Genomic DNA, 20391 nt, shown 5'->3' with positions numbered 1-20391 from the left:
CTTTACTACTTATTGTAACAATGAGAAAACCTCTGTCAGGGATTCTGACTTCCAAGACAACCAGTGATGTGGTTATCAGTGTTGCATTGCTAGTCAATGAAGGTAGAGTTCAACTCTCCCAGCTTCTTCTGTGTGTTTTCTTTAATCCCTTATTATTGCTCAGAAGGTAATGCTATCCTGTTTAGTAGAGCCACACTCCAAACAGCTATCATTTCAATATAATGATGGTCAGCCCCCTATTAATATAAGTAATAAAAGGTGGTCAGAATTATATCATGCATCAATACCCCATAAGCTCTTAGGTTTCAAGATTCTCAGCTCATTGACAAACACTACTTTAATTGGATAGATGATATGTTTCCATATAAAATCCCAGCTGCTAAAAATCAGGGCCTTCTGTACCTATCAACTAACTGGTGACCCAGAAAAACATCTCTCCCTGTTTCCCATTTAGAAAAGGCACAGAGAGCAAAGCATTCTCTATTCCACCTTTGCAGCTACCCCTTCCTGTCTCACAAGCTTTGTTCACTAAAAGGGATCTTATTCTCTCTGCTTTGTATTAAAACATGGTAGCCCATAATTAGCACAAGGCTACTTCATTTTAGAATATGATTGAACTCTAATCCCAGCTATTTGAGAGGCTGAGGTGAGAGAATTGTGAGATCAAGGCCAGACTAGGCAATAAAGTAAGAAAATGAGCTAAGATGGATGGATAGATAGATAGATAGATAGATAGATGAGACAGATAGATGAGACAGATAGGCAGACAGAGAGAACTAGATAATCAAAATTGTAGACATACAGACAGATGTGGTTAAATATTGTTGGTATGACAAAAAAAAGCCAACAACTTCATTAACAAGCACAAAAATCTTATTTTCTTCTGTACCACATTTTTGTTCTCACTTTGATAACGTATTAATTGAGCGTAGGAGACAAACGGGTTAAAATCTTTTCCACTTGTCCCCAGATGTCCCAGGACCAGTTGGAGTACCATTCCTCGCTGACAACCTAACCAATGACTCCTGCAAGCTCACATGGTTCTCTCCAGAAGATGATGGCGGCTCCCCCATCACCAACTATGTCATTCAGAAGCGGGAAGCAGACCGCAAAGCATGGACCCCTGTGACCTACACAGTCACTCGACAAAACGCTACTGTACAGGGTCTTATTCAAGGAAAAGCCTACTTTTTCAGAATTGCAGCTGAAAACAGCATTGGCATGGGGCCATTTGTTGAGACACCAAACGCACTTGTCATCAGAGATCCAATAAGTAAGTACGGTTGAGAACAAGATATGGTTAACCACGCTGCTCTTCATTTATACAACACTATAGTGTGCGTGTGAGTATGTGCTTGAGTGTGTGTGTGTGTGCCCGTGTGTGTGTATGCCTTACATGCTATCCACTTGTCAGGCTTTAAGACAGTTGTTCAATATCTGATGTCATTGTATCTGTGACTGTGAAAGAAGGAAATAGCAGGGATGTGTAGGAGTCCTCAGATTCCTTCCCTATATTTATTCCATTGTTTAGGGTTGTTTTCTTTTTTTGTAAGTTTCCCATTCAATGGTGTAAGTAAAAACTGAATCATTTTCCTAATTCTCAAACTGCTTACTCTTAAGATATTTTGTTATTTAGCCAAAATGAAGCTCTATTTTCTCATCTCTTGGTTGAGAACATTGAATTCCTCGAAGCCTTTCTCACTCTAATAGTGCTATGGCGAGAACAGTTTTGAGATTCTTTGAAGTCTGGTTTGGTTTTTTAAAGTAACCCTCAGGAAAGGGTACTTACGGTACTCTTCTACATTCTCACTGTGATACTCTTGGCATTGTCCTAACATTTACAGCTGTCCCAGAGAGACCTGAAGACCTAGAAGTCAAAGAAGTCACTAAAAATACCGTGTCTTTGACCTGGAATCCTCCCAAGTACGATGGTGGATCAGAAATTATTAACTATGTCCTAGAAAGTCGCCTCATTGGCACTGAGAAGTTCCACAAAGTTACAAGCGACAACCTGCTTAGCAGGAAATACACTGTGAAAGGCTTAAAAGAGGGTGACACCTATGAGTACCGTGTCAGTGCCGTCAATATTGTCGGACAAGGCAAGCCGTCATTCTGCACCAAGCCGATCACATGCAAAGATGAGCTGGGTATGTGTCCGCTGCACTTTGTGCTTTGAAAACGTATACCTCTATAGCCTTTTCCTAGGACGGCAAAAATGACTCTTGTCTGTAACTCTACATTTTAGCTCCCCCAACACTTGACCTGGACTTCAGAGATAAACTCACAGTCCGAGTTGGTGAAGCTTTCGCCCTCACTGGCCGTTACTCAGGCAAACCAAAGCCTAAGGTTGATTGGTTCAAAGATGAGGCTGATGTGCTGGAAGATGACCGCACCCACATCAAGACTACTCCCACGACACTTGCCCTTGAGAAGACTAAGTCCAAACGCTCAGATTCTGGAAAATACTGTGTAGTTGTGGAGAACAGTACAGGCTCCAGGAAAGGTTACTGTCAAGTCAACGTTGTTGGTAAGTTTTATTTATCTTATCAATAATAGAGTCTTTTTCCTTCTAGAAGTGATAATAATATTTTGTGCTACGATTTTCTTTCTTTTTTTTCTGCAGACCGTCCTGGACCACCAGTAGGACCTGTCGTTTTTGATGAGGTCACCAAAGAATACATGGTTATTTCTTGGAAGCCACCTCTTGATGATGGAGGAAGTGAGATTACCAATTATATTATTGAGAAGAAGGAGCTGGGTAAAGACATATGGATGCCTGTGACTTCTGCCAGCGCTAAAACAACGTGCAAAGTCCCAAAACTGCTTGAAGGAAAAGATTATATCTTCCGGATTCATGCTGAAAATCTGTATGGAATAAGTGACCCTCTGGTGTCTGATTCAATGAAAGCCAAAGATCGTTTCAGTATGTAGTATGGTTGGGGGCGGACCCAGTGCTTGGCAGAGTTAATAGGGAGGTTGAAACTTGTAACACATTTTGCTAATGTCTGTTACAGGAGTTCCTGATGCACCTGAGCAGCCAATTGTCACAGAGGTCACCAAAGACTCTGCACTAGTGACCTGGAACAAGCCAAACGATGGAGGAAAGCCCATCACAAACTACATCCTGGAAAAGAGGGAAACTATGTCTAAACGATGGGTTAGAGTTACCAAAGAGCCTATCCATCCGTACACTAAGTTTAGAGTTCCTGATCTTCTAGAAGGATGCCAGTATGAGTTCCGGGTTTCTGCAGAAAATGAAATTGGTATTGGAGACCCAAGTCCACCATCCAAACCTGTCTTTGCTAGAGATCCAATTGGTACAGTATTAAAACATTCACTCAGTTTTCATACAGTTTGGCTTTTCTCAGCTATATTTTAACTTCTTTCAAATTTTTGTCTTTGATTATGTAGCTAAACCAAGCCCACCTATTAATCCTGAAGCAGTAGACACGACGTGTAATTCAGTTGATCTAACTTGGCAGCCACCACGTCACGATGGTGGGAGCAAGATCCTAGGATACATTGTGGAGTACCAGAAGGTGGGAGATGAAGAGTGGCGACGAGCCAATCACACTCCTGAGTCATGCCCTGAAACGAAATATAAAGTCAGTGGTCTCAGGGATGGGCAGACCTATAAGTTCAGAGTACTGGCAGTCAACGAGGCTGGTGAATCAGACCCGGCCCACGTTCCTGAACCAGTGCTAGTAAAGGACCGACTTGGTGAGTGAGATGCTGTGATCTGCAATTGTGAGAAGTAGGTGCCTGCTGGATACTTTATTATAGTATGCACTAAGGAATCCTACATGAAGGTGTTTTTCTTTATTTTAGAACCTCCTGAGCTGATCCTTGATGCCAACATGGCAAGAGAACAGCACATTAAAGTGGGCGACACCCTAAGACTGAGTGCCATCATCAAAGGTGTGCCATTCCCAAAAGTAACCTGGAAAAAAGGAGACAGAGAGGCTCCGACAAAAGCACAAATTGATGTTACTCCAGTTGGAAGCAAGCTTGAAATTCGCAATGCTGCCCACGAAGATGGGGGAATTTATTCCCTAACTGTGGAGAATCCAGCTGGTTCAAAAACTGTCTCAGTGAAAGTACTGGTCTTAGGTGCGCACTTTACTGCTTATGCCATTAAAAATAAAAACCTCAAATACCTTTTTCTTGTCACTTAACTATTATTTAATACATTTCAGATAAACCTGGGCCACCTAGAGACCTAGAAGTCAGTGAAATTAGGAAAGATTCTTGTTACCTTACTTGGAAAGAACCACTGGATGATGGCGGTTCTGTTGTGACCAACTATGTGGTTGAGAGGAAAGATGTTGCCACTGCCCAGTGGTCCCCTCTTTCAACCACATCCAAGAAGAAGAGCCACATGGCTAAACATCTGAACGAAGGCAACCAGTACCTCTTCCGAGTAGCTGCCGAGAACCAATATGGACGTGGTCCTTTCGTTGAGACACCCAAGCCCATCAAGGCTCTGGATCCTCTCCGTGAGTTACTTTTCTGAATATAGAGTTTTGTTTGACCAGATTTGAGATAATTGTTTGTTCATCATAACTTTTCTTTCAAAGATCCCCCAGGGCCACCCAAGGACCTACACCACGTCGATGTCGATAAGACTGAGGTCTCTCTTGTTTGGAATAAACCAGATCGCGATGGTGGCTCTCCAATCACAGGGTATCTGGTGGAGTACCAAGAAGAAGGTGCCACGGATTGGATTAAGTTCAAGACTGTGAAAAACTTAGAGTGTGTTGTTACGGGCTTACAACAAGGAAAGACTTATAGATTCCGGGTTAAAGCTGAAAATATCATAGGTCTTGGTCTCCCTGATACAACTATCCCAATAGAATGTCAAGAGAAACTAGGTAAATTTTGGATTGGCATATTTTTTATTTCTTCTTTGAATTATTCATACTGTGAAAATTCAAATCTAATGACCTCTTCATTTCTTTCTAGTGGCTCCATCTGTGGAATTAGATGTGAAGTTAATTGAAGGGCTCGTTGTAAAAGCTGGTACCACAGTGAGATTCCCTGCTATTATAAGAGGTGTACCTGTCCCTACTGCAAAGTGGACATCAGATGGAATTGAGATTAAAACGGAAGACCGCTACACAGTTGAGACTGATGGCTTCTCCTCGGTGCTGACCATCAAGAACTGCTTGAGGAAGGATACCGGGGAATATCAGCTCACAGTTTCCAACGCAGCTGGTACCAAAACAGTAGCTGTCCATCTTACTGTCCTTGATGTCCCCGGTCCACCAACAGGTCCCATTAATATTCTGGATGTCACCCCTGAATACATGACTATCTCATGGCAACCACCTAAGGATGACGGAGGGAGCCCAGTGATAAATTACATTGTTGAGAAACAAGATACTAGGAAAGGCACATGGGGCGTTGTCTCTGCAGGAAGCAGTAAGCTGAAGCTGAAGGTGCCCCATCTCCAAAAGGGCTGTGAGTATGTTTTCAGAGTCAAAGCAGAGAACAAGATGGGCGTTGGCCCTCCCCTTGACTCCACACCTACTGTCGCTAAGCACAAGTTCAGTCCCCCATCACCTCCTGGCAAACCAGTGGTAACCGACATTACTGAGAACGAGGCAACGGTGTCTTGGACCCTGCCGAAATCTGATGGCGGCAGTCCGATAACTGGCTACTACGTAGAGCGGCGAGAAATAACTGGCAAATGGGTGAGAGTCAACAAAACACCCATCGCTGACCTGAAGTTCAGGGTGACTGGACTCTATGAGGGAAATACATATGAGTTTAGAGTTTTTGCTGAAAACCTTGCTGGACTAAGCAATCCATCACCAAGTTCTGACCCAATAAAAGCTTGCCGGCCCATTAAACCACCAGGGCCACCCATAAATCCTAAGCTGAAAGACAAGAGCAAAGAATCTGCGGACTTGGTGTGGACAAAGCCCCTCAGTGATGGCGGCAGCCCCATCCTCGGGTATGTAGTAGAGTGTCAGAAACCCGGCACCGCGCAGTGGGATAGGATCAACAAAGACGAGCTCATCCGGCAGTGTGCCTACAGGGTACCCGGACTGATCGAAGGGAATGAGTACAGATTCCGCATCAGGGCAGCTAATATTGTGGGTGAGGGAGAGCCAAGAGAACTGGCAGAGTCTGTGATTGCAAAAGACATCCTTCATCCTCCGGAAGTAGAGCTTGATGTGACATGCCGTGACGTCATCACCGTTCGGGTGGGTCAGACGATTCGCATTCTCGCTCGAGTCAAAGGCAGACCTGAGCCAGACATCACTTGGTCTAAGGAGGGCAAAGTCCTGGTCAAGGACAAGCGGGTTGACCTGATTCATGATCTGCCTCGCGTGGAGTTACAAATTAAAGAAGCGGTCAGAGCCGACCACGGCAAGTACATCATCTCTGCTAAGAACAGCAGTGGACACGCCCAAGGATCAGCCATTGTTAACGTCCTTGACAGACCTGGGCCTTGCCAGAATCTGAAGGTTAGCAATGTCACCAAGGAAAACTGCACAATTTCTTGGGAAAACCCGCTAGATAACGGTGGCTCGGAAATTACAAATTTCATAGTAGAATATCGTAAGCCAAATCAGAAAGGCTGGTCAATCGTTGCCTCAGATGTCACCAAGAGACTGATCAAGGCCAACCTGTTGGCCAACAACGAATACTATTTCCGTGTTTGTGCGGAGAACAAAGTAGGTGTTGGGCCAACCATTGAAACAAAGACTCCAATTCTGGCCATCAACCCTATTGACAAGCCAGGAGAGCCAGAAAACCTTCACATTGCAGATAAAGGAAAGACATTTGTCTATCTAAAATGGCGACGGCCTAGTTACGACGGTGGCAGCCCAAATCTGTCATACCACGTCGAGAGAAGGCTGAAGGGCTCTGCTGACTGGGAAAGAGTGCACAAAGGAAGTATTAAGGAAACCCATTACATGGTTGACAAGTGCGTTGAAAACCAGATTTATGAGTTCAGAGTGCAAACTAAGAACGAGGGTGGAGAAAGTGACTGGGTAAGGACAGAGGAAGTTGTTGTGAAGGAAGACTTACAGAAGCCAGTCCTTGATCTGAAATTAAGCGGGGTGCTAACTGTCAAAGCAGGGGACACCATTAGACTCGAGGCAGGTGTGAGAGGCAAACCATTCCCAGAAGTGGCCTGGACCAAGGACAAGGATGCTACAGATCTTACAAGATCACCAAGGGTCAAGATTGATACCAGTGCCGAATCCTCGAAATTCTCTTGTACCAAAGCCAAACGAAGCGACGGTGGTAAATATGTAGTCACGGCAACTAATCCAGCCGGCAGTTTTGTGGCCTACGCTACTGTCAATGTTTTAGATAAGCCTGGACCTGTAAGAAACCTGAAAATCACAGATGTGTCCAGCGATCGGTGTACTATCCGCTGGGATCCACCAGAAGATGATGGTGGCTGTGAAATCCAAAATTATATCCTGGAAAAGTGCGAGAGCAAGAGAATGGTGTGGTCTACCTATTCCGCTAATGTCTTGACACCTGGTGCTACGGTGACCCGTCTCATAGAAGGAAATGAATATATTTTCAGAGTCCGTGCAGAAAACAAAATAGGCACAGGGCCTCCAACAGAAAGTAAACCCGTCATAGCAAAAACCAAGTACGACAGACCCGGCCGCCCTGATCCTCCGGAAATCACCAAAGTGAGCAAAGAAGAGATGACTGTGGTTTGGAATGCCCCCGAATACGACGGTGGGAAGTCTATCACAGGGTACTATTTGGAGAGAAAAGAAAAACACGCCGTCCGCTGGGTCCCTGTCAACAAGAGTGCCATCCCCGAGAGGCGACTGAAAGTGCAGAATCTCCTCCCAGGACATGAGTATCAGTTCCGTGTCAAGGCAGAAAATGAGGTTGGCATTGGAGAACCAAGCTTACCCTCAAGACCAGTAGTGGCAAAAGATCCCATAGGTAAGATGCTCCTCTTTTTTCTAATATTAAGCCAATTCTTAAAATTATGTATCTGACCAAAAAATTAATTGTCTGACAAACAGGTTGCTTCATATTTTTAAAAACAGCATTTTGACTAATATTTTTCCAATTAGACCTTTTACCATATCACCAAGAAATATGCACTGGTAGACTCTAAATTTTAGAAAGGAATGTAAAGAAGTCTTGGGAATTAAGAAGTTAAAATGACCTTGTTTAAATTGAAAATTAATCATAAAATTATACAGTAAAGTTTCATGAGGCTGGGAAGGTGGCTTAGTGGGTGAAGTACCCACCACACAAGCCTGAGTTCAGATCACCAACACTCCTGTACAAAGCCAGGTGAAACAACACATAGCTATAACCCCAGGGCCAAGAGGGGGACATAGATGGGCAGACTCTGGAGTTCACTGGCCAACCGGTGGAGCCAATTGGTAAGTGATAGTTTCAGTGAGAGGCCCTGTATCAAACAATAAGGTGACGTGCAAGAGACAAGGACACCCAGAGTTGACCTCTGGCCTAAACATGCATGAACTCATATGTACACACTGTCAAAACATGAACACACATATACAGTAAACACAGAGTAAAGAATAGAATCGCTAGTAATAATTGATGATGTGTACATTTTTTTATATAATTTTTTTTCCAGAACCACCTGGCCCGCCAACCAATTTCAAAGTGGTTGATACAACCAAAAATTCCATAACTCTGGGATGGGGAAAACCAGTCTATGATGGAGGTGCACCCATAATTGGATATGTTGTCGAGATGAGACCCAAAATAGCGGACGCCTCACCCGATGAGGGCTGGAAAAGGTGCAACGCTGCCGCCCAACTTGTTCGCATGGAATTCACAGTCACCAGTTTGGATGAAAACCAGGAGTATGAGTTCAGGGTGTGCGCCCAAAATCAAGTCGGTATTGGGCGCCCTGCAGAGCTAAAGGAAGCCATCAAACCTAAAGAAATCCTCGGTGAGGCTTCTCTCTAGTGGTGGATACCCATCTGCATTTATTCTCCTGGGGTTCCCTCATGTCTGCTGAGCCCACTAACGTCTTTAATGTCCCCTGCAGAGCCTCCAGAGATCGACTTGGATGCCAGCATGAGAAAACTGGTCGTCGTGAGAGCAGGCTGCCCCATTCGGCTGTTTGCAATAGTGAGAGGACGCCCCGCCCCCAAAGTCACGTGGCGCAAAGTGGGGATTGATAATGTGGTCCGAAAAGGACAAGTCGATCTCGTTGACACCATGGCCTTCCTTGTCATCCCCAACTCTACCCGTGATGACTCAGGAAAATACTCCTTGACCCTGGTGAACCCAGCAGGAGAAAAAGCCGTTTTTGTGAACGTCAAAGTACTAGGTGTGTTAGCCAAAAGCTTTCTTTTTTTTTCCCCTGCTCCAAAAACAAATGAGTTAATTGGAATGCTGATGAGACTTGTGACTGCTCCTTTGCAGATACTCCTGGACCTGTGTCTGATTTAAAAGTTTCGGATGTCACGAAAACATCCTGCCACGTGTCCTGGGGCCCTCCTGAAAATGACGGCGGGAGCCAAGTGACACATTACATTGTGGAGAAGCGTGAGGCAGAAAGAAAAACATGGTCAACAGTTACACCCGAAGTGAAGAAGACAAGCTTCAATGTCACCAACCTTGTTCCCGGGAATGAATATTACTTCCGAGTAACTGCTGTCAATGAATACGGCCCCGGGGTCCCAACAGATGTCCCCAAACCTGTGCTTGCATCAGATCCTCTCAGTAAGCAATCCCATTTCTTTCCCCTTTTGACTCCAGCCCTCTAGTTTCTCAAGGCCAAGAGGTCAATATGATTATAATCTGCTGATCACAGTCAATAGATCATTAGGATTATAATCTGCCAGAAGGAACTTGATTTGTGAGACCCTAATAGTGCAGTAAACATCTCTCTTGGATAAAACGTGTATCCCTTGCTTTACATAACACTTTATTATCAAGATGTTGAACCACGTATCCCATAAACTTTGGTACAAAAGTCATACTGAAACCCTTACATACATGAACAATGGGGTTTATAAAGTTACCTAATTTTCTAAATTATGTTCTTTCCCTAGGTGAGCCGGATCCTCCAAGAAAACTTGAAGTAACAGAAATGACAAAGAACAGTGCTACGCTGGCCTGGTTACCTCCCCTGCGTGATGGGGGTGCTAAAATTGATGGCTACATCATTAGTTACAGAGAGGAAGACCAGCCCGCAGATCGCTGGACAGAGTACTCGGTGGTCAAAGACCTCAGCCTCATTGTCACCGGCCTAAAGGAAGGAAAGAAATACAAGTTCCGAGTTGCAGCGAGGAATGCTGTCGGCGTCAGCCTGCCAAGAGAAGCCGAGGGCGTCTACGAAGCCAAAGAGCAGCTATGTGAGTCGTTTGCCTTCATGTTCTGTGTATGGCTGTTTCTGTTCTTCTTATCTGGCTTTTCTCTGTTGTTCCTAAACTAAGCAATTGTATTTACCTTTTTGAGTAGTCACTGCTTCCTTTATGCCCTATGATAAAAAACTGACTTCTGTAGACATTTCTCCTTGAGTTTGTACAACACAGGATATAGCCTATCCTTATGTAGGCTATATCTGATATTTTCTATTGTATCTAAGAAGTTTTAAAAATATTGGTAGCTTGGCCCTCTTGTGGGACTCCTAACAGTGGGGAGAGGGGCTGTCTCCTACTCTTTTTGTAGGTGGCTGAGATCTTTCTCCTCATACTTGGTCATCTTACCCAGCCTTAACATATGGGGAGGTGCTTAGTCTTGCTGCAACTTGATATGATGTTCTGTTGATCCTCATAGGAGACTTGCCTTTCCCTAAACAGAAACAGAGGAGGAGTGGACTGGGGGGTGGGAACTGAGGAGGGATTTGGGGGAGGGACTGGGAGGACAGGAAGGAGGGGAAATAGCAGCTGGGACATAAATCATTATATTTTGAAAATTTTTCAATTACTAAAAAATTGCTTATAAATTCAATCATTAATTTGAAATACCTAGTGGCCTACAACCCACAATTCGAGAAATCCAGAAAACTCCCTCCTCCCCCCCCCCCCCCACTCAAGAAATGGGTTTTGTCTTTGCTTTCAGTGCCACCGAAGATCCTCATGCCCGAGCAGATCACCATCAAAGCTGGGAAGAAACTCCGAGTCGAAGCCCATGTGTATGGGAAGCCCAACCCCATCTGTAAATGGAAGAAAGGAGAGGACGAAGTTGTCACATCCAGCCACCTGGCCATCCATAAAGCAGACAGTTCTTCGGTCCTGATCATAAAGGATGTCACCAGGAAAGACAGTGGTTACTACAGCCTCACCGCAGAAAATAGCTCGGGGACAGACACTCAGAAAATCAAAGTTACAGTCATGGGTAGGTGACCCGTGAGACAAGTGCCCATTAAATTATGGAGATCAGAAAGGTTCCTTTACTTTTTTTAACTATTTGTTTTCTCACTCTGTGTTTCTTTCCTCTTGGTTTATGCAGACGCTCCTGGTCCGCCCCAGCCTCCATTTGACATTTCTGATATCGATGCTGACGCTTGCTCCCTGTCTTGGCACATCCCTCTTGAGGATGGAGGCAGTAGCATCACCAATTACATAGTAGAGAAGTGTGATGTAAGCCGTGGAGATTGGGTCACAGCTCTAGCTTCGGTCACCAAGACGTCCTGCAGGGTTGGCAAGCTGATCCCCGGACAGGAGTATATCTTCCGGGTCCGTGCTGAAAACAGATTCGGCATTTCAGAGCCTCTCACATCTCCAAAGATGCTCGCTAAATTCCCGTTCGGTGAGTGCTGGTGTTGGTGGTGTGTGTGTGTTGTTCTTTGTAGGCTTTTAGTTTAAAGCAGAAGCTGACATTTCCCTGTCTTCATCTCCAGATGTTCCTAGTGAGCCAAAAAATGCTCGAGTCACTAAAGTCAACAAAGACTGCATATTTGTTGCATGGGACAGACCAGACAGTGATGGAGGAAGCCCCATCACTGGTTACCTGATTGAACGCAAAGAAAGAAACAGTTTACTCTGGGTGAAGGCTAACGACACTGTCGTCCGGTCAACTGAATATCCTTGTGCTGGCCTTGTAGAAGGTCTAGAATATTCATTCAGAATTTATGCCCTAAACAAAGCTGGATCCAGCCCACCTAGCAAACCAACGGAATATGTAACCGCAAGGATGCCAGTAGGTGGGTAACCATTGCTTGGAACTGGAGAGACACATTTAAATCTTTGCTTCTGAAAGTTAGTACTTCCATCCTAGAGTAGGCTCTACCTCTCACGGGAAATGCACTCCTGTAAATGTAAATGTATAGCAAGCCCTGAAAAGTAGATACTGGATGGATGGCTGACTTGGCATGATTGTTATCCTGTTGAACCACACGGGAGTGGCGCTGTGAGGAGCTTAAACTTCTGCTAGTGAGACCAACGTTGAGAATATTTCTTTTTGCTTTAGATCCCCCAGGGAAACCTGAAGTTGTTGACGTCACCAAGAACTCTGCCTCCCTTATCTGGGCCCGTCCAAAGCACGACGGAGGCAGCAAAATTATTGGCTATTTTGTAGAAGCTTGCAAGCTTCCTGGTGATAAGTGGGTTCGGTGTAATACCACACCTCACCAGATTCCCCAGGAAGAGTACACAGCTACGGGGTTAGAAGAGAATGCTCAATATCAATTTAGAGCGATTGCCAAGACTGCTGTGAACATTAGCCAGCCTTCTGAGCCTTCCGACCCAGTGACTATTCTTGCAGAAAATGGTAAGAGTCTATTGCGTATTAAAACACTTACAGTATCCATGATAGTAATGTTTCCTTATGAAATAATAATTACTTAAAAACAAACAAACATACTAAATTCATACAATGGAAAAGGGGAGAATAAATGACAAGGAGTTAACTTTGTATTACGCACTAAAAATTATGCTTATGAAGAATCTTAAAAAGCAAAACAAAAAACAGGTTACACAACTCGGGAGTGTGTGATGTTAATCACAGTCACAGAATGATGACAAAGAAATATTAAACTGGGAGTGGGAGCCTGGTGTTGGGATTACGGGAATTTACTTCTATTTATTTGCAGTATCGTCAAATTTCTTTGTTAAACGTATTTTACTTTTGTAGTAAGTATGGATCTTAAAAGTCGGGGGCTAAGGAAAGGGAGAATGAGAGGGAGAGAATGTTAAAGTTTCAGTCTGATGGGAAGAACCAGTACTGGCAACTCTGCATGGTGCCAGAGTTAATAACGTGTTATAGATCTCAAGATTACTAAAAGAGTAGACAATAAAAATGCTGACTGAATAGGTGAGCGGACTGTGGTATGAGTTTGCTTGATTGAATCATTCCACAACGCAGACTTTTGCAAAAATACTGTACTCATAAATATATATAAGAATTATTAAATAAAAATGGTTGTAGCACTAGGGCTGTAGCTCAGTGGGTTCAGTCCCAAGTATTAAAAGTTAATAGTTAGTAATGAGATGAAAATCTCATTCATGATGAATTTATCGCTGTTGTCAGTAATAATTACATAATGCAGTTTTGCATAATGAAGACCGTCAATCTTCTTTCCTTCCAGTTCCTCCCAGGATAGAACTCAGTGTTGAAATGAAGTCTCTGCTTACTGTGAAAGCTGGGACTAACGTCTGCTTGGATGCTACTGTGTTTGGTAAACCAATGCCAACAGTTTCCTGGAAGAAAGATGGCACGCCAATAAAACCAGTGGAAGGTATAAAGATGGCAATGAAGCGGAACTTGTGCACCTTGGAGCTGTTCAGCGTGAACCGGAAGGACTCGGGAGACTACACCATTACTGCCGAAAATGCCAGTGGTTCCAAATCAGCCACCATTAAGCTCAAAGTACTAGGTAATTAAAGAATGTGATTACAATCCCATGCTTCACTTAGCCTGTCAATAAGTTTACAAGCTGGATATGCTAATGAACTCCTAAAATCCCAGCACCTGGGAGGAGGCAGGAGGATCAGGAGTTCAAGGTCATGCTCCTCTACTCAGGGAGTGCTAAACCAGCCTAGTCTATAGATGCTCAGTATGTCCTAAGAATAAAATCAATAGCATTGCAGAAGAGTGTCTTTATAGAGGATGAGTGGTCGATCACTATTCTAGCTACCGAGGATTGGGAGGGAGGTGACTTCTAGGTCATATAGGAAGTTGCTGATAATATAAAGAACGTAGTCCACCGTCTAGATCTCTTGCCCATATTCATTCCCCTTTTTGGAAAAATAGTTCATTTTTATTCTCCATTCTTTCAGATAAACCAGGTCCTCCAGCATCTGTCAAAATCAACAAGATGTATGCGGATCGTGCCATGCTGTCTTGGGAACCTCCTCTCGAGGACGGAGGCTCAGAAATCACCAACTACATCGTTGACAAGCGGGAAACGAGCAGGCCTAACTGGGCTCAGGTCTCTGCCACTGTGCCCATCACCAGCTGCACCGTGGAGAAACTTATAGAGGGCCATGAATACCAGTTCCGTATCTGTGCTGAAAACAAATACGGAGTGGGTGACCCCATCCTCACTGAGCCAGCGATTGCTAAAAACCCATACGGTAGGAACACTCTCCAGCGGGTCGCCCTCTACTTTCTTAAATACTCTTTTTGCTTAAGAGACTAACGTATCCTTCCGTTTTTACAGACCCACCTGGACGCTGTGACCCTCCTGTCATTAGCAATGTCACTAAGGATCACATGACAGTCAGCTGGAAAGCCCCTGCCGATGACGGTGGCTCACCTATCACTGGATACTTGGTTGAAAAGCGGGAAACTCAGGCAGTTAACTGGACTAAAGTCAACAGAAAACCTGTCATAGAAAGAACGTTAAAAGCAACAGGTCTCCAGGAAGGCACTGAGTATGAATTCCGAGTCACTGCTATAAATAAAGCTGGACCCGGCAAACCCAGTGATGCATCCAAAGCCGTGTATGCTCAGGACCCACTGTGTAAGTTGCTTGAGAGAGTCCCGTGCTCTGTAGTAAGCGTTAAACAGCCAGAATGGAAGTTGTCACTATACCTTTCTGTTGTCATTTGTCCTCAGATCCTCCTGGCCCACCAGCTTTCCCTAAAGTATACGATACCACCCGTAGCTCTGTGAGCCTATCATGGGGCAAGCCAGCCTTTGATGGAGGCAGCCCCATCATTGGTTATCTTGTGGAAGCCAAGCGAGCCGATTCTGATCACTGGGTAAGGTGCAATTTACCAGAGAAGCTGCAGAAAACCCGCTTCGAGGTGACCGGCCTGATGGAAAACACTGAGTATCAGTTCCGCGTGTATGCTGTGAATAAGATCGGCTACAGTGACCCGAGTGATGTACCAGACAAGCACTGCCCCAAGGACATCCTAAGTAAGTACTGCCAGCAGACACAGGTGAGACTTTCTGCCCATCATAGTTTAAGAGACAGAATCAGCTCTGGTGCAGACACAGCTACAAGTTCCAGGAGCCCAGATCAGGAGGGGTAGGTGGCACTTCATGATGTTTAGCAGGCCAAACTGAATCGGTGGCTTTCAAAAGAAGAAAGAATTTTATTCTAAGAATAAAGCGGTTTTGTTGTTTTTCTTTTTTTAAGTCATGGCCCATCTATTATCCTCCTGCCTGTTATCCACTCATCCACACACATCTCTAAGTATGTAACTGGAAGACTCCTATAGTCCCTTTCTTCTATTCATTTCATCTCCAGAACTCCTTCCCACCTTAAAAAGGTTTCTCAGCAGCATATTTAATCTATTATATACTTTTCTTCCTATGATGACATAGCAAACAAAGCCAGAGCACTTGCAGGAATGGAATATGCACTGAATATAAGACAGAAAACCCAAGGTGGGAGGAAGCATTCTCTCAAGCATAGACAGAGGCTTAAATATGCAGGGTCCACGTGAAGAGGAAGACAGGCCCTTCAAGGAATACTTGGTTGGGGCAAAAGTGCATGGAAAAATAGGAAGATCATGGGGACCAAAGAGAGAGGTCAGTGATCACAAGGGCATACTGTTCTTCTAGAGGATCTGAGTTTGGATCCCAGCACCCACATCAAGTGACTTAAAACTGCCTGTAACTTCACCCCCCGGAATCCAGTGCCTATTTCTGGCTTCCTTGGATTCTGCACTCATGGATTACTGCAGATGTAAACATAAACACGTATTCAAAAATAAAAATAAAATACTTTCAAGAAAAATGAAAACATCAACAGAGTATCCAATTGTTCAGGATGTTTTAAAAAAAATTGAGAAGTTGGTTTTACAAAGGAAATATATTTTAGGAATGATAGGGCAGTCTTTAGAAATACGTATGAGGCTGAAATTTTACGGCTTTGACTTTCTTCACCCCCACATTCAATAGTTCCACCCGAGGGAGAACTCGATGCCGAGTTAAGAAAAACACTCATTTTACGTGCTGGAGTTACCATGAGACTCTACGTGCCCGTCAAAGGACGTCCACCACCAAAGATCACTTGGTCGAAACCAAATGTCAATCTAAGAGAACGGATTGGACTGGACATAAAGTCCACCGACTTTGACACTTTCCTGCGCTGTGAAAACGTGAACAAGTACGACGCGGGGAAATACATCTTGACCTTGGAGAACAGCTGTGGGAAGAAGGAGTACACCATTGTAGTCAAGGTGCTCGGTAAGTGGGCTAAGGAAAGAGGCATGTGTGTTTGAAACCAGCGCTTGCCTGCTTTCTTACTGTGTTCATTGCTTGCTTAACCTCTGCTTGCTATTCAGATACTCCTGGGCCACCTGTCAATGTGACGGTTAAGGAAATATCCAAGGACTCTGCATACATTACCTGGGATCCCCCCATTATCGATGGTGGGAGCCCCATCATCAACTACGTAGTTGAGAAGCGGGATGCAGAGAGGAAATCCTGGTCGACAGTGACCACTGAGTGCTCAAAGACAAGCTTCAGAGTCTCTAACTTGGAGGAAGGGAAATCCTACTACTTCAGAGTGTTCGCTGAAAATGAGTACGGCATTGGGGATCCGGGTGAGACACGGGATGCCGTCAAGGCGTCAGGTGAGCAACGAACTGTGACCCACCCTGTTGAACTCCAGCCCACCTTGGATATCTGGGCCTTGGACTCATCGTGTCTCCTCTTTTAGAAACCCCGGGACCTGTTGTTGACCTCAAAGTGCTGGCCGTGACCAAGTCATCCTGTACCATTGGCTGGAAGAAGCCTCGCAGTGATGGTGGGAGTAGAATTACTGGCTACGTGGTCGATTTCCTGACAGAAGAAAATAAGTGGCAACGAGTTATGAAGTCATTGAGCCTACAGTACTCCGCCAAAGACCTGAAGGAAGGGAAGGAATACACCTTCAGAGTGAGCGCTGAAAATGAAAACGGAGAAGGAACCCCAAGCGAAATCGTCGTCGTGGCAAAGGATGACGTTGGTAAGCGTCTCCTGTGCAGCCTCGCCTCCTCTCTCCTGTCATCAGAAATATAAGCTGGAGCCCTAACAGCCTGGCTCACCAAATGCATACCTTTTAAAACTGATCTGAGGTGATTGTCTAGTCCTAATAATTCCAATACAAATAATCCGTCTCCGCCTTTTTTTTTTTTAACAGTGGCTCCTGATCTTGACTTAAAGGATCTACCTGATTTGTGCTACTTGGCTAAAGAAAACAGCAACTTCCGCCTGAAGATCCCCATAAAGGGCAAGCCAGCACCGTCCGTGTCTTGGAAGAAGGGGGAGGATCCTCTACCAACTGACACCAGAGTCAGTGTCGAGTCCACTGCAGTCAATACGACTCTTGTAGTATATGACTGCCAAAAATCCGACGCTGGGAAATACACAATCACGCTGAAGAACACTGCTGGCACCAAGGAAGGGACTCTCTCCATAAAGGTTGTTGGCAAGCCTGGCATCCCCACTGGACCAATCAAATTTGATGAAGTCACAGCAGAAGCCATGACCCTGAAGTGGGGTCCTCCGAAGGACGACGGAGGTTCTGAAATCACCAACTATGTCCTAGAGAAGAGAGATTCTGTGAACAACAAGTGGGTGACATGTGCTTCCGCTGTCCAGAAAACCACCTTCCGAGTCACTAGACTGCATGAGGGTGTGGAGTACACCTTCAGGGTCAGTGCTGAAAATAAATACGGTGTGGGAGAAGGCCTGAAGTCCGAGCCAATCGTTGCCAAGCACCCATTTGGTAAGTGTGTTAAAGAATAAAGTGAAATATGGCTTTGTGGAGTTCTTTTTAATTAATCTGACGTTGTCTTGTCTACCTTTCTCTTCCTATATATAGATGTGCCTGATGCTCCACCACCTCCCAATATTGTGGATGTCAGACATGATTCAGTGTCTCTAACATGGACCGATCCTAAAAAGACTGGTGGCTCACCAATTACAGGTACTTAATTTACAGTTTTCCTTTAGCTTTTTATCAACGTTCGTCAGAAATACCTTGTTCATATAATTATCTTCATATCTAGTAATGCATTTTCCATATATACAATTAACGTTTAATTTAATTGAAACCTCCCCCAATGCAACAGTTCATAACCAAAGTAACTATCTAGTGTTTTTCAAAAGAAAGGTAATAACTATGTATAGTGCAAGAAGAAAAACTGGCACCATACCTAGATGATAAAAGTATAGATAACAAAGAAAGGTCATCTTTTCAATATATATGCAAAGGAATAACTTGGGTAAAGTGTGTGTGTGTGTTTTAAAACAATCTGTATAATACCTATCTGAATTGATATATTCATGGTCATTTGTAGGGTATCATATCGAATTCAAGGAAAGAAACAGCCTTCTATGGAAGAGAGCTAACAAGACTCCTATAAGGATGAAAGATTTCAAAGTGACCGGATTAACTGAAGGTCTTGAATATGAATTCCGAGTTATGGCTATCAATCTAGCAGGAGTGGGCAAGCCAAGCCTGCCCTCAGAGCCAGTTGTAGCCCTTGATCCAATTGGTAAGCCATTAAGAAAGAGAAGCCTAGGGGGGGGCTGTGCTCCAGGAGGCAAGCACTGGCGGTTTGTTTGATGGGTTTCCTTCTCTGTTTTAGATCCTCCTGGAAAACCTGAGGTTATTAGTGTAACAAGGAATTCAGTGACTCTCATCTGGACAGAACCCAAATATGACGGTGGCCATAAATTAACAGGGTACATAGTAGAGAAGAGGGATCTGCCGTCCAAGTCTTGGATGAAGGCCAACCACATTAATGTTCCAGACTGTGCCTTCACTGTAACTGACCTTGTCGAAGGTGGAAAATACGAGTTCAGAATCCGAGCAAAGAACACAGCAGGTGCTATCAGCGCTCCATCAGAGAGCACAGGAACCGTCATTTGCAAGGATGAGTACGGTAGGTGACACTGGCATCTGTTCCAGTTAAAAGGCAGAACATGAAACCTCCTCCATTTGCTGATGAGTTTATTCTTTCTCCCCTCTGCAGAGGCACCCACCATTGTCCTTGATCCCACAATCAAAGATGGGCTGACAGTTAAAGCAGGGGACACCATTGTTTTAAGTGCCATTAGCATTCTTGGAAAACCCCTTCCAAAGTCAAGCTGGTCCAAGGCGGGAAAAGATATCAGACCATCGGATATTGCCCAAATAACTTCAACCCCAACATCATCCATGCTGGCAGTCAAGTACGCCACAAGAAAGGATGCTGGTGAATACACCATCACTGCCACAAACCCTTTTGGCACAAAGGAGGAACACGTAAAGGTATCGGTCCTTGATGTACCTGGTCCCCCAGGTCCCATTGAAATCAGTAACATTTCTGCTGAGAAAGCAACACTCACATGGACACCTCCCTTGGAAGATGGCGGATCACCAATTAAGGCTTACGTTCTTGAAAAGAGAGAAACCAGTCGGCTTTTGTGGACAGTGGTTTCTGAAGATATTCAGGCCTGCAGGCATGTGGTAACCAAACTCATCCAAGGAAACGAATACCTTTTCCGCGTGTCGGCGGTAAACCAGTACGGCAAAGGAGAACCTGTTCAGTCTGAACCCGTCAAGATGGTAGACAGATTTGGTATGTAGTGCACGCGGTAGCTGCGGTAGTGACCACCATGAAAACGTTCAAGTTCAGTAAATCTGGAACTTACCACCAATCTGCCTCTTTTTTGTAGGTCCCCCGGGCCCTCCTGGAAAACCGGAGATATCAAATGTCACGAAGAACACTGCCACTGTAAGCTGGAAGAGACCGACTGATGACGGTGGCAGTGAGATCACGGGTTATCATGTTGAAAGGAGGGAGAAGAAAGGCTTGAGATGGGTGAGAGCCACAAAGACTCCAGTTTCTGACCTCAGGTGCAAAGTGACTGGGCTCCAAGAAGGAAACACCTATGAGTTCCGTGTCAGTGCGGAGAACAGAGCGGGCATTGGTCCACCGAGCGATGCCTCAAACCCTGTTCTGATGAAAGATGTGGCCTGTGAGTATTTCTCATCTCTTCCAACACCGTTCATTTGCACCTGCTGATATTCTATAGGAG

The 20391-nt window shown here is 44.6% G+C and overlaps 1 protein-coding gene across 1 annotated transcript in view; it reads left to right on the top strand.

The window, feature by feature from the left end:
• The window catches only part of Ttn (titin), a 271400-nt gene that overhangs the window by 201341 nt on the left and 49668 nt on the right, over nucleotides 1-20391 (top strand). The window contains exons 246-276 of the mRNA XM_041639884.1: nucleotides 971-1273; nucleotides 1845-2147; nucleotides 2246-2527; nucleotides 2624-2923; nucleotides 3015-3317; nucleotides 3412-3720; nucleotides 3829-4110; nucleotides 4197-4496; nucleotides 4578-4871; nucleotides 4963-7929; nucleotides 8600-8920; nucleotides 9020-9304; nucleotides 9400-9699; nucleotides 10032-10334; nucleotides 11044-11319; nucleotides 11434-11733; nucleotides 11825-12127; nucleotides 12394-12693; nucleotides 13511-13798; nucleotides 14202-14498; nucleotides 14585-14887; nucleotides 14983-15288; nucleotides 16279-16566; nucleotides 16665-16955; nucleotides 17042-17329; nucleotides 17504-18091; nucleotides 18188-18292; nucleotides 18666-18863; nucleotides 18957-19253; nucleotides 19344-19931; nucleotides 20029-20331. Coding sequence (XP_041495818.1) covers nucleotides 971-1273; nucleotides 1845-2147; nucleotides 2246-2527; nucleotides 2624-2923; nucleotides 3015-3317; nucleotides 3412-3720; nucleotides 3829-4110; nucleotides 4197-4496; nucleotides 4578-4871; nucleotides 4963-7929; nucleotides 8600-8920; nucleotides 9020-9304; nucleotides 9400-9699; nucleotides 10032-10334; nucleotides 11044-11319; nucleotides 11434-11733; nucleotides 11825-12127; nucleotides 12394-12693; nucleotides 13511-13798; nucleotides 14202-14498; nucleotides 14585-14887; nucleotides 14983-15288; nucleotides 16279-16566; nucleotides 16665-16955; nucleotides 17042-17329; nucleotides 17504-18091; nucleotides 18188-18292; nucleotides 18666-18863; nucleotides 18957-19253; nucleotides 19344-19931; nucleotides 20029-20331 — 12171 coding nt within the window. The remainder of the gene's footprint in view (nucleotides 1-970; nucleotides 1274-1844; nucleotides 2148-2245; nucleotides 2528-2623; nucleotides 2924-3014; nucleotides 3318-3411; nucleotides 3721-3828; nucleotides 4111-4196; nucleotides 4497-4577; nucleotides 4872-4962; nucleotides 7930-8599; nucleotides 8921-9019; nucleotides 9305-9399; nucleotides 9700-10031; nucleotides 10335-11043; nucleotides 11320-11433; nucleotides 11734-11824; nucleotides 12128-12393; nucleotides 12694-13510; nucleotides 13799-14201; nucleotides 14499-14584; nucleotides 14888-14982; nucleotides 15289-16278; nucleotides 16567-16664; nucleotides 16956-17041; nucleotides 17330-17503; nucleotides 18092-18187; nucleotides 18293-18665; nucleotides 18864-18956; nucleotides 19254-19343; nucleotides 19932-20028; nucleotides 20332-20391) is intronic.

Source organism: Microtus oregoni, unplaced genomic scaffold (assembly GCF_018167655.1).
Source record: "Microtus oregoni isolate MIOR12 unplaced genomic scaffold, Mior012 000060F_ref0000265, whole genome shotgun sequence".
In the NCBI taxonomy this organism is placed as follows: domain Eukaryota; kingdom Metazoa; phylum Chordata; class Mammalia; order Rodentia; family Cricetidae; genus Microtus; species Microtus oregoni.
The sequence above is the reverse complement of the archived record's forward strand: the minus strand, read 5'-3'. Positions and strand labels throughout refer to the sequence as shown.